This window comes from Bubalus kerabau, chromosome 1, assembly GCF_029407905.1.
Source record: "Bubalus kerabau isolate K-KA32 ecotype Philippines breed swamp buffalo chromosome 1, PCC_UOA_SB_1v2, whole genome shotgun sequence".
Lineage (NCBI taxonomy): Eukaryota > Metazoa > Chordata > Mammalia > Artiodactyla > Bovidae > Bubalus > Bubalus kerabau.
The window spans coordinates 59,243,863-59,256,506 of NC_073624.1; the positions used below are offsets into that span (position 1 = coordinate 59,243,863).

The 12,644-nt window shown below is 44.7% G+C and overlaps 1 protein-coding gene across 16 annotated transcripts in view; it reads left to right on the top strand.

Moving 5' to 3' along the window:
• The window catches only part of ANKS1B (ankyrin repeat and sterile alpha motif domain containing 1B), a 1,161,043-nt gene extending 1,150,008 nt beyond the window's left edge, over positions 1 to 11,035 (top strand). For 9 of the 16 annotated variants that reach the window (XM_055576254.1, XM_055576275.1, XM_055576292.1 and 6 more), the window contains 2 exons: positions 7,474 to 7,641; positions 10,882 to 11,035. In XM_055576254.1, the coding sequence (XP_055432229.1) occupies positions 7,474 to 7,641; positions 10,882 to 10,992 (279 nt within the window). In that variant the 3' untranslated portion in view covers positions 10,993 to 11,035. Of the gene's footprint in view, positions 1 to 7,473; positions 7,642 to 10,865 lie in introns of all 16 variants that reach the window. The other 7 variants (XM_055576264.1, XM_055576282.1, XM_055576310.1 and 4 more) reach the window with 2 other exon arrangements.
• The last annotated feature ends 1,609 nt before the right edge of the window (positions 11,036 to 12,644 follow it).

Below are 12,644 nucleotides of genomic sequence, written 5' to 3' on the forward strand. Positions count from 1 at the left end.
TAGCCTACCAGGCTCCTCTGTCCGTGGAATTCTCCAGGCAAGAATATTGGAGGGGGTTGCAATTTCCCTCTCCACGGGATCCTCCCGAACCCAGATGTCCCACATTGCAGGCAGATTCTTTACCATCTGAGCCAATCTTAAGTATAATTCTAAGATACAGTGGTCAAGAGCTCAGCCAGGTGCTGTCTTCGTGAACAAGTTATTTAACCTTCCTGAGCTTAATTCTCTGACATGCAAAACAGAGATGATAATGGCCCCACAGCTGTTTAATGTAACTTCCACAGGGTGGCTGTTAGGATTAAATGAGACAGTCCATGTGCAGCATGGCACACAATGAATAATAAATGTTAGTTGGTATTGTTATTAGGGTAAATGTTATTATGAATGATTCTCAAGGTAATCCAGTAAGGTGCATACATCATGTGTTACTATTCCCATTTTGAGAGAAGAAAACCGGCTCAGCATACTCTTCCCAGTAGTCACCCCCCTCCCCCCCGCTGCCAGCCCTGAAGACACATGCGGTGACACAGGCTTCCTTCTTTCTTTGCGGTCTGTGTAAGGTAGACAGTACTCAAAGTCAATTGCTGTAATAAGTGTGATCTCAAAAGAGTCACGCTGGAAAGGCCAAGGCAGGTATTTTCCAGTAAGCTAGGAGCTAGGGTCAGAGACAACCCGGTTATAGCATTTGAGGGATGGGAGGTAGTGAACATAAAACTAAATGAGTTTGGATTTATGCCCAAGCGAAGTAGCAACCAGAGATGAAAGTGTGGTTGTCAGCTGTGGTTTGGGCCAGCATGTGAAGGGACACCCAGGTGCTTACTGTGACCCAACGGATCACAAGCATCAGCTAGCTTTCCCAAGGTCAGGGCTGGGGGTAGAGGCTCCGACCTCCTGGGACTGTGTAATGTTATTTTTTAAATTTTACTGAAGTATAATTGATTTACAATGTTGCATTAATTTCTGCTATACAACAAAGTGATTCGGTTTATATTCTTTTTCATATTCTTTTGCATTATGGTTTATCACAAGATACTGAATATAGCTTCCTGTGCTATACAGTGCGTGCTTAGTCGCTCAGTCCTGTCTGACTCTTTGCAACCCCATGGACTGCAGCCCGCCAGGCTCCTCTGTCCATGGGGATTCTCCAAGCAAGGATACTAGAGTGGGTTGCCATGCCCTCCTCCAGGGGTTCTTCCCAGCCCAGGGATCAAACCCAGGTCTCCTACATTGCAGGCGGATTCTTAACCAGCTGAGCTACCAAGGAAGTCCGTGCTATACAGTAGGGCCTTGTTTATCCATTCTTTCTATAACAGTATGCATCTGATAACCCCAATCTCCCCATCCTTCCCTCCCCTGTCCTCCTCCTCCTTGGCAACTACAAGTCTGTTTTCTCTGTCTGTGAGTCTATTTCTGTTTCATAGATATGTCCATTTGTGTCATATTTTAGATTCCACATTTAAATATTTTTCTTTCTGGATTCCTTCACTTAGTATGATAATCTCTAGGTCCATTCATATTGCTGCAAATGGCATTATTTCATTCTTTTTATGGCTGAGTAGTATTCCATTGTATATGTATAGTATCTTCTTTATATATTCATCTGTCAGTGGACATTTAGGTTATTTTCATGTCTTGGCTATTGTGAATAGTGCTATTATGAACACAGGGGTGCATGTATCTTTCTTAATTATGTATTTGTCTGGACATATGCACAAGAGTGGTATTGCTGGGTCATACCGTTCTATTTGTAGCTTTCTCAGTGACTTCCATACTGTTTTCCATAGTGGCTATTCCAATTCACATTCCCACCAACAGCCATAGGAGGGTTCTCTTTTCTCCACATCTTCGCTAGCATTTATTTGTAGACTTTTTAATGACAGCCATTCTGATTTCTATGAGGTGGTGCCTAACTGTAGTTTTGATTTGCATTTCTTTAATAATTAGCAATGTTAAGCTTCTTTCATGTGCCTATTGGCCATCTGTATGTTGTCTTTGAGGAAATGTCTTTTTAGGTGTTCTGCCTACTTTTTGATTGGGCTTTTTTTTTTTCATTATTGAGTTGTATAAGATACTTTTATATTCTGTAAGTCAAGTCATATGGGTTGCATCATTTTGCAAATATTTTTCTCCTGGTCTGTATGTTGTCTTTTCCTTTCGTTTATGGTTTCCTTTGCTCTGAAAAGCTTAGAAGTTTGATTAGGTCCCATTTGTTTATCTTTGCTTTTATTTCCATTGTCTTGAGAGACTGACCCAAGAAAACACTGATACAATTTACGTCAGAGAATGTTTTGCCTGTGTTCTCTTCTAGGAGTTTTATGGTGTCGTGACCTATATTTTACTTCTTTAAGCCATTTTGAGTTTATTTTTGTGTCTGATGTGAGTGTGTTCTAACTTCAGTGATTTGCATGCTGCTGTCCAACTTTCCCAGCACTGCTTGCTGAAGATATTGTCTTTTCCCCATTGTATATTCTTGATTCTTTTGCTGTAGATTAACTGACTATATGGGCTTATTTCTGGATTCTTCTGTCCATTGATCTATATGTCTGTTTTTGTGCCAATACCACACTTTTGATTACTATAGCTTTGTAGTATTGCCTGAAGACTGGGAGAAATAGTTTTCCTGCTTTGGCAATCTTGAGTCTTTTATGGTTCCATATAAATTTAAGGATTGTTCTAGTTTTGTGAAAAATGTCACAGGTAATTTGATAAGGATCACTTTAAATCTGTATATTGCTTTGGACAGTATGGCCATTTTAACAATATTAAATCTTCCTGTCCAAGAGCATGGGATATCTTTCCATGTCTTTGAATAGTCTTTGATTTCTTTTATTAACATTTTGTAGTTCTCAGCATATAAGTCTTTCACCTTCTTGGTGAGGTTTATTACTAAATATTTTTTGATGTAATGTTGAGATAGTTTATATTCCCTTTCTGATACTTCATTGTTAGTGTAAAGAAATGCAATCCATTTCTGTATGTTTCTCTTAACATCCTGCTACCTTGCTGAATTTATCAGTTCTAATAGTTTTGAGTGAAATCTTGTGTTTTCCATGTATAGTATGCATCTGCATATAAAGACAATTTTGCCTTTTCCCTACCAATTTGGATACCTTTTATTTCTTTTCCAATTGCTCTAGCTAGGACTTACTAACTTGAATAGAAGAGGTGAGAGTGGGTATTCTTGAGATACCCAAGAATACCTGTTCCAGATCTTAGCAGGAAGGCTTTCAGCTTTTCACTATTATTATATGGATAATGGGTTTGTCATAGTTTTTATTATGTTGAGGTATATTCCCTCTATACCCACTTCCATAAGAGTTTTTATCATAAATGGATGTTGTTGAATTTTATCAAATGCTCTTTCTGTATCTGTTGAGATGACCATATGGTTTTTATCTTTTGTTGATGTGGTGTATCACATTTATTTGTGTATGCTGAACTTTCCAAGTGACCAACCCTACAGTGAATCCAACCTGGTCATGGTACATGAACTTTGTTTTGTTGGATTTGGCTTGCTAATTATGACTGTACTGTTCATCCCCACTTGCAGGTTGATGGTTCCTCTTCCTGCCACCTGAATGAGGTCTAGCCAGCCTTCCTTAGCATTGCATGGTATTCCAGTTATCTATTGCTGTTTATTTAGCAAACCACACCCAAAACTTAGTTCTATAAAACAACATCCATTTTATCATGTTTACCATTCTGAGAGTCAGGTATCTGGGCAGAGCAGAACACTTCTGCTCCATGATATCTGGGGCCTCCACTGGGGCCATCTGTCTGGGATCCTGGGTGTGGCATCTCTTGATGCTTGAATGTCTGGTGTCACTCCTTCACTTCATTTATCTGGAGGCTGGCCTGGGATGGCTGCAACTGCTGTTTCTCTACAGGCAGCCTCTTCCCCTGGCCAGCTTGGACGTACAGTGTGGTAATCTCAAGATGAGATGTTTTTCTATGTGGCTAGTTTCCCTCAGAGTGAGTGTTCCATGAGGTCCAGGTAGAAGCTGAAAGACCCTCACAATCTAATCTCATAAGTCCCAGCATGTCACTTCTGCACATTCTGCTAGTTAGGGAAGTCAGGATAGCTAATCCAGATTCAAGGAGGTGAAAGAACAGAGTAGGCCTCTCATTGGGAACACTGTGGCATGAGGGAAGCAGAAGAGTGATGCCTGCCACCTTGGAGACAAGCTACCACACATGGGGAGGGTGGGAATATACCTTTTTTGAAGCATAGTTGACTCACAATATTCCAGGTGTTTATATAAAATACAGTGGATTGGCAGAATTGATACAAAGTTAAGAGATTCAGTTTGAGTCAGAGTTACCAGCCTAGGCATCTGCTTTTATATATATTATTTTTTCAGATTCTTTTCCATTATAGGTTATTATAAGATACTGAGTATAGTTCCTTGTGCTATACAGTAGGCCTCTGTTTTTCTATTTTATATATAGTAGTGTGTATACGTTAATCCTAAACTCCCAAGTTGTCCCCCGACCTTCCCCTTTGGTAACCATAAGTTTTCTATGTCTGGGAGTCTGTTTTGTAAATAAGTTGATTTGTATCATTTTTTAAGATTCCACATATGTGATATCATGATATTTATCTCTTACTACACATAGTATGCTAATCTCTAGGTCTGTGCATGTTAAAATGGAATTATTTCATTTTTTGTGATTAATATTCCCTTATATACCACATCTTTATCCATTCATCTGTTGATGGACTTGAGGTTGCTTCCATGCCTTGACTATTGTAAATAGTGCTGCTGTGAACATTGGGGTGCATAAATCTTTTCAAATTAGTTTGAAAGAACATAGACTTTTAGGTCACAAATATTGGTTCATACCACTGCTTTGTAACTTTCTAGCTTGTGATGTCAGATTAACCTTTCTGAGCCTCAGTTTCCTCATCTACAAAATGAGGATAATGATATTCCACTGCAGATGATCGTGGTAAACTTTATTGGTTGGTTCCGTGCCTAATATCTACAAAGTCCTCACTTACAGTAGCTATGGTACCTATAGTAATAACCTGTAGTGTTATTACTCCAGCTTGGCCTTTAGATATTCATTCATTCAGCAAACAAGCTCCCCTGCATGCCTGCAGTGTGCCAGGCACTGGCCTCCCCAGTTGTGAAGATGATGATATGCTGTAAGCACAGACTAATTGGGGTTTCGGGTTTTTTAAGCAGCATCTCTGGGGTCAGCAGGCCTGGCTCCGAGGAGGAAGGAAGGGCACGTCACCTAAGCCTCTCTGGTCCGACTGTGGTATCACTTTTGGTCCTGAGTCTCCTGCTCTGGCAGTAACTCTCCTCCCATCTTAAGTAGTGGTGATGGTATTAAGAAGAGGCAGGAGACACGAACCACCCCCCCCCCACCCCGATTCAGATGCATGTCCGCAGGCTCCATCTGCTGAGTCCTTCTAGGGCCCCAGGACTCTCTGCATGCAAAGCCCCATAAGCTGCTCCTTGCAGGCTGTCGCTGGCATCCAGGATCGAAGCCTCAAACACCGAGGTGACAGAAAGCATAGGCAAGGTAACAATGTCCAGCTCTTGACAGATCATAAAAGAACAACTCTCAAAATGAGCATTCTAAATAAGATGAAAATCCAAGACGTCATGGAGAATGCAAGCCAAATGAGGTTCCACCTGGCAGGGAACCTCATGGGCTAGTCTGGTCTCTGTGTCTTATCTCAGTGGTTTCCTACCCCTGGGAACTTCTTTAAAATGAAAGGGTAGAGCTTCTAACCAGAACCTTTCAAAAACTTTTAGCCTTCTGATAATAGTCTTGTGAAAATCTCACCTGCTCAAATGGCCTTCATTTGAAGACACTGAAGCTGTAAGTAAATCTCACTTTCGGGAACTTGTTTTTAGGTTAACGATAAAGGAATTCACACTCATTAAGTACCTTTGTCCCAGTATCAAAAAGCTGCATGTTACAGAATCGCTGAGTCTGCCATCTTTCCCTCAGTCCAGCTGCCCGTCTAGAGCACCAGTGCCTGCTCCTGATGGATGGACAGCCACCATCCACCTCCACAGCAGCCGGAACAAGACAAGAGCCCAGACTTTGTGGGGCAGCCTAAGCCCGGGGCCCCTTTCCAGGGCACCACACTGGTGGTGATGTAAGGGTCAGCCCTCCTCTGCTAGCATTTGTTGGTACATTGCTAATTTCCTGGTCTGACTCATCCTAGGAGGCAAATACTGGCCCATGTTCATTGAAGGAAAAGCCTGGCTGGCTGTGTGAGGCTCAGCGTCTCCAGTAAGCACACATCTGTCTTGTGGGGTGCTGCTTCTTCACCTGTGTCTCTAAAGAGAAGACATGTCCTCTGTGAGACTAGTTCTCATGCTCAGAAGCGTTTAGATCCGCCAACAGTCCAGCATGGATCTAAACTCTGGTCAGGGTAGAAACCCACAGGTTCTTCCACAGGGCCTCTGATGGCCATCCTGCATCTCCCTCCTCCTTCATCAAGATGGAACAGTCCCCACCAGACCCCTCAGAGTCGTGGGAATTGAGCTCTTCTGTGTCCTGGATTGAGGAGGCAGGGTCACAGGATGCAAAATCAGCAAAGTTTTTCTGGTTTTGAGAAACCACACACAGACATCTAAGGATGTTCATCAGCGTGGAAACTTGAGACAGACCTTGCCAGCACTCAGCTGGGGCAGTGGTTTTAAGAAAACTCACTGTAACCCATAGACATCTGGCTCATTGATGTGCTGTTGACCTCAGGGTCAACGTCTTGTTTTCTCAGTGAGAGAAGATGGGGTGGGACAGTGCTCAAAAGAGAAGGCAGAAATGAAGTAAGAACCTGGAGGAGAGAAGCAAGACGTCATCCTGAGGGGAATGACTGAAGGTCTGAAGAAAAGAACTTCTCCCAGGCACTGCGTGGCATGGCATTCGGGCAGAATCTCCTTTCTCACACTGATTTAGTGATAAAATATGGAGTGGACCCACAGGGAGAGCAGACGCCTCAAGAAATAGATGGATAATTGGCTCTGTTTGCATGCCTGCTGCTGTGACTGCGAGACACTACACCAGCATGACTAATGCCTCTCCCCTCTGCCTAAATTAGACTGTGATTGTGTTTCAGAGATGTTCACTGAATCACAGATGTTGGAGGTAAAAAAACCCAAACTTCTCAGGAGCACCTCCTGGGGAGTGTGTGGGCTCACCCTCACAGGCTGAGGGACCGGTATAACCCCTTCCCTTCCAAGGCCTGGGAGCAAAATAGTCACCCAGGGCGGGCTCCTTAGGGTAGCTGTAGGAGTGTGCATTGCGGCAGTGACTGATGCCTCCTGTAGACCCTAACTTGGACCCAGAGTGTGCAGTTTGTCAGATTTCCCCTGACTCGCTTTCACGTCAGGTGGAGCAGCTCAAGGTCCTCGCCGGTTCACCCCCTCAATGTCCTCTTTGCATGCTCAGTGACTCTGTTCTGACCTGCAGGATGCTGTTATAAACGCTTTCTCATTTCTCTTGCAGAATTTAGCCTATGAGATCATCCTAACGCTCGGACAGGCATTTGAAGTCGCCTATCAGCTCGCGCTGCAAGCCAGGAAAGGAGGGCATTCCTCCACACTTCCAGAAAGCTTTGAAAACAAGCCCTCCAAGCCCATCCCCAAGCCCCGCGTCAGCATTCGCAAGTCGGTGGTAAGTAGACAAGACACAGGTGTTCTGAGAACTGAAGGGAAGGATCTATGGTGTGTGGGTGCTGCTAAGAATCCAGGGCCTGCCCTTCCTGTCCTCCCCTCAGCCTTGTCCTGGCTTGTGACTGTCATCCTCTCAGCCCAGTTCCTGCAGTCTTGGGGACCGTCTACTGAACCTTGGAGACTCCCGAGAAAACCCCACTTACCCTGTGCCCTGCAGCATCCTGGGAGGGGGCTGGGTGCTGCTGTCCCAGGTCAATCTCTTCTCTAGATCCAGGCTACCTGGGGACCAAGTTCCCTGAGGCCTCAGCTGCCATCCCTCCAGGAGGCAGGCCTCTTCCAGGCCACTGGGCAGCAGAGAGGTTGGTAGAGGCTCACAGCGAGGGTGTCCCTGGTACCCAGCAAGTAGAAGCTGGGGGCTCAAGCTGTGCACGGAGTGGGGGTGGGAGAGGCCTGGGCACCAGGCCCTGTGTTCTCCCGGCAGCAGCTGAGGCTTCCTGCAGAGCGGGACTGTTCAGAAGGTACCTCCCCTCCTCCTCGCATCTGCCTTCCTCCAGGAATTTCCTCCCCTTCCCTCCCACACGCTCTGCACACATCCTGTCCTAACAGACTTTCCTGACTTCAAAGCGGCCTCCTCTGGTAGTAGCAGTACCCAGAAGCTGGAATGTTCCCAGCCAGCCTCACTTCTGGTTTCTGCTGCCGTATGGCATCCTTGGAACTCTGGGACTCCGGACAGCAGTGCCATCCCAGAGGCATCACTCTCACCCCCATATATCCTTCCATCTGTGACTCTCCTCCTCCCCACTGACCCCAGGTCATGGGGAATTTTTAGGGTTTTTAATGTTTGCAGAAGCACCATGCTTGGAGATCATGTGGCTTCTTGTTCATGACTTCTCTTTGGCCTCTGCTCCTTGACAGCTCACATCTCAGATCTTTTCTTCCACCTCACCATTCACACCCATGCTTGTCCCTCACTGCTGACCATTGCCAGGAACTGCACGTCCTCCCACCTCAGCACCTCCCAGCCCCACTGGCTCCCAACCCTGATGCACTCCCAGAGCTCCAGACCTACAGGTTTAATTTCTCCTTTGATACTTAGCAGACAGCTGAAACTTAACTACGCCTAGAACAGAATTCTTGATCTCTCTGCAGAGCTGTTTCTCTCTCCCCACCTCTGCCAGCTTAGTAAACAGGCTAACCAGTCACCAAGTCGCTCAAGCCAGCAATCTAGAACGCAGCCTTGATTTCTGTTTTCCTCTCAGCCCTGTGTCCAGCCCACAAGCAGATTCCATCCATTCAGCCCCTGAAACATCTCTCAGCTCCATCCATGCCTCTCCATTTCTTCTGTCATTCTTCCCATCCTAGCCATCACCACCACATCTCTAAAACTACTCCATTACATCTCCTGAAACTTCCTTCCTCCACAGGGCAGCCACATCATGGTACCACAGCCTTGACTTCCCACCACACTCCTCCCAGGCACTCAGCCTCCCTATTCCTGGAATAGACAAAGCTTCCACCTACCTGTGTTCCTTCCACCTGGCTTTGTCTCCCCCTCATTTCTGCACAGCTGACTCTAGCTGGTCATCCAGGCCCCAGCTACACAAAGAGGCATCTCCTATTTATTGTCTGTCTTACCCCACAGGAAAGCAGGTTAAACATCCAGAAATTTTCAGAATATTTGAGGGACTAGCTGTAGTCTATTGTATACATTCCCGTGTGGGCTGGATAAATCTCTTCCTACCTCCATCTGACTTTTCTTTGGTCCCTGTAGACTTCTTCCAGGCGAGTATGAAGGGATGTGCACCATACGGGCTCATAGAATATTCATTTAGAAGCCTTCACTGAAAAAGATGGAACATACAGTGAATAATACTGCTGCTCTTTAACTGCCCCAAGATCCCGTCCCCCTCAGCAGGTGTCTGTGTTCCATTTCCCTCGGCCCCAGTAGTTTATTGTTGAGAATATCCTGTGATTAGACACGTGAAGTTCCCCCCACAGCCTTGTGGAGGTACAGACAGATCACATGCAGCTGAAGGCCAACTCCCTTGCTCCAGGTTTCCTGAGCAGAGCAGCCAGGGGCAGACGTGGAAACACCAAAGACACACAGGGAGATCTGGTGCAGAACTGCCCCAGCCCCCTCCCTGATCCGCCCCCCGTCACCATGAGAGCTTAGAACTCAAGCTTTACCCAGGCAGGGCCTGCATGACCTTGTATACACAGGCAATGAAATGGTGGTGACGTTTTCTAGCTCAGTTTGGTTCAAGGTCGAGGCTCAGCCTGACCTGGCCCTGCTCACCTCCTCACCCTCAGCTGTCTCCTCCCAGCTCCCCCTCAGCACCCTGACTGCAAACCCTCACTCCCTTCCCCTCAGGGACTCTGCACGTGCTGCTCCACACCCCCATCTTCACCAGGAACCTTAATTTTCCAGCTCTCCATTTGGACATATACCTTAATTTTTAAATAATGTCTAGTTGACAGGAACGGATTGGGTGCCTGTTGGTTACTGGGTTGCTGGGAGCTTGTCAACGTTAGAGGGAAACCGTAGTAAACAGAATGAAGTCCACCTTTGTGAGTGTACATTTTAGTGGCAGATGAACAAATAAACATGATGTGTATGGCATAAGGATTATAAAGAAGAGAGCAGAAGAGGAGAGCAGAAAAGCTGAGGTGCTAGTTTACATGCAGTAAACTGGTGAGGAGGTGACATTTGTGCCACACTCTGACATTAGGGCAGAAAGCACACAGGTGTCTGGAGTGTATTCAGAGAGCTGATGGGCACAGAGGGCATGGGCTTGGCAGGCAGGGCCCCAAGAGGTCACTTCGAGGACTTTGGGTTTATTCTGACTCTGAAGAAAACCAATGGAGGTTTGAGAGCTGGGTAGGACATAGCCAGGTTCACCTCCTCCAGGAAGTTCCCCTGCCTCCCAACATGGGGTCAGTGGCCTTCCTGGGTGCCCTCAGAGTGCCCTCTTCCCTTTCAAATCTCACTTCTCAGTAAAGTGTTCCTATATCCGCTCCCCACCTGTGTGCCTTCAAGAGCAAGGGCCATGCCTCAATCACCATCCCCCTCCCCGACCCCGTGCCTTGAACACGGTTCCTATGCAGTAAACGTGATCAGAAGAACCAACAAATGGCTCACCCACCAGCATCCTGAAGTCTTGCCAGGGTGCAATGATTTCCAGGCATGCGTGCACTCCTGAGCAGGTACCGTATAACAGGCATTAGCCTTTCTGTTCTAAAGCAGATCGACCCATCTGAGCAAAAGACTCTGGCCAACCTGCCATGGATCGTGGAGCCAGGACAAGAGGCCAAGCGGGGGATAAATACCAAGTATGAGACCACAATTTTCTGATACTCACCTCCTTCCCGTCCTCGTGGTGCCTTGCACGCCGAGCAGTCCCGGAGCAGGCTTTCCACCCAGCCCGGGAGGAAGACTGCTCTGTTTGTGTGGCCTTGTCATGGGCGAGAGGCCACTGGCCACTCCTGGGGACGTTCTTTCTGCACCGGTGACAGAAAGTGCAACCAAGACTTTCCAGCTGTAACCCCTGAGAGACAGAGCAGAGGTTTGTGGCTGATGCTCCCAACCCCCACTCCTGGCCACCACCTGAGGTATTTCTCATGACTCTGCCCCAACCTCGCTTTGCTGTTATTTGGGGATAACACCTTGAAAAAACACAGGGGGTCGCTTATACTGCCTAAAAGTGTAAAAATCTTGGGTTTATTTTCCACTGTCAGCCGTTTTCAAGGTAGAACAGAACTACCCTCAGAAAGCATCTCTAAAGTCATGATCTCACTAAGTATTGTTTCATGCAAGAGGACAGAAGTTACTCCCCTGATTGCCAGGGAATTCTGTTTCCCAGTTTCTATATTTGTGGATTTTATATGTAATCAACCATGTCAGATAAGGAAAATCTTTACATCTGTGGATTGATTCAAAAACCTAATGATTTAAAACAGAGGAATTTATTATGCACAGAAAAATGTGTCTTGTATTAAATATTTTTATTAAAAAGAATGTTTCACTAATGCATCGATAAGAAAACTACATTAGTCGTGAGGGATGTTTCTGGTTTCCTTTCAAATAACTAAATTTCTCCTGCTACCACCAAGAGGGCTGCTCAGTGTGGCGGAGTACCCAGGCCACTCCCCAGAGCAGGAGATTCAGGCAGCAGACTGGCGTCTTACCGAAAGTGCTGACGCAGCCATAAGCCTGCAGAGATTTTTTTTTTTTAATCTTCACAATCTTTAATCTTTTAAAGAACATGTTAAAAAAATCTAGGGCTCCTGCTGTCAAGATTTCTGTCATGGAAACCTTGTTTGAGAAAGGTATTAATAAAATTCTATTGCAAAAAACTTTTTTTCTAGGAAAAAATAAAAAAAACAAATAAAAAAAGAGAGATTCCAAAGTAATAAAACTTTCTTGAAACAAAATAAATAAATGTTTGCTTACTCTTTGATTAAATAAAATTTACTTACATTTCTTTAAGGTATTTTAATTTTTTAATGTCTCTGTGGAGTATTTGTATGATACCATAATGTATATTTATGTAGAATCAAATTATATAAACAGTACCAATATCATTATAGAAAAAAATAACATTTTAACGTATATTGTTCTAATCAATCACATTGTGAATCATTTTGAAGTTCATTATAGCGATATTGATAAATTGTGGGATTGTCTTAATGTTTTTTTTAATTAACCAATATTATTTTAAATTTGATTATCAGTTACATCATCAGTTGGTGAGTTTTGAAGACAGAAAACAATTTTATTTCAAACTGACAAATGTATATGGCTTTAGTTCAGTGTTAAAGAATTTTAATACAATATTAAATTACTTGAACTGAACAGTTCCTTGTATATATTTTGCCTATTCACTGTTGATATGTATGTAGTAAACTGAGAGTAAAATAACACTAAAATATGGTACCAAAAGGAAACTGTATAGGAGCAAAGTAAACAGTAGCTTTGCTGAAATGGAAACATATGTGTAAATATGC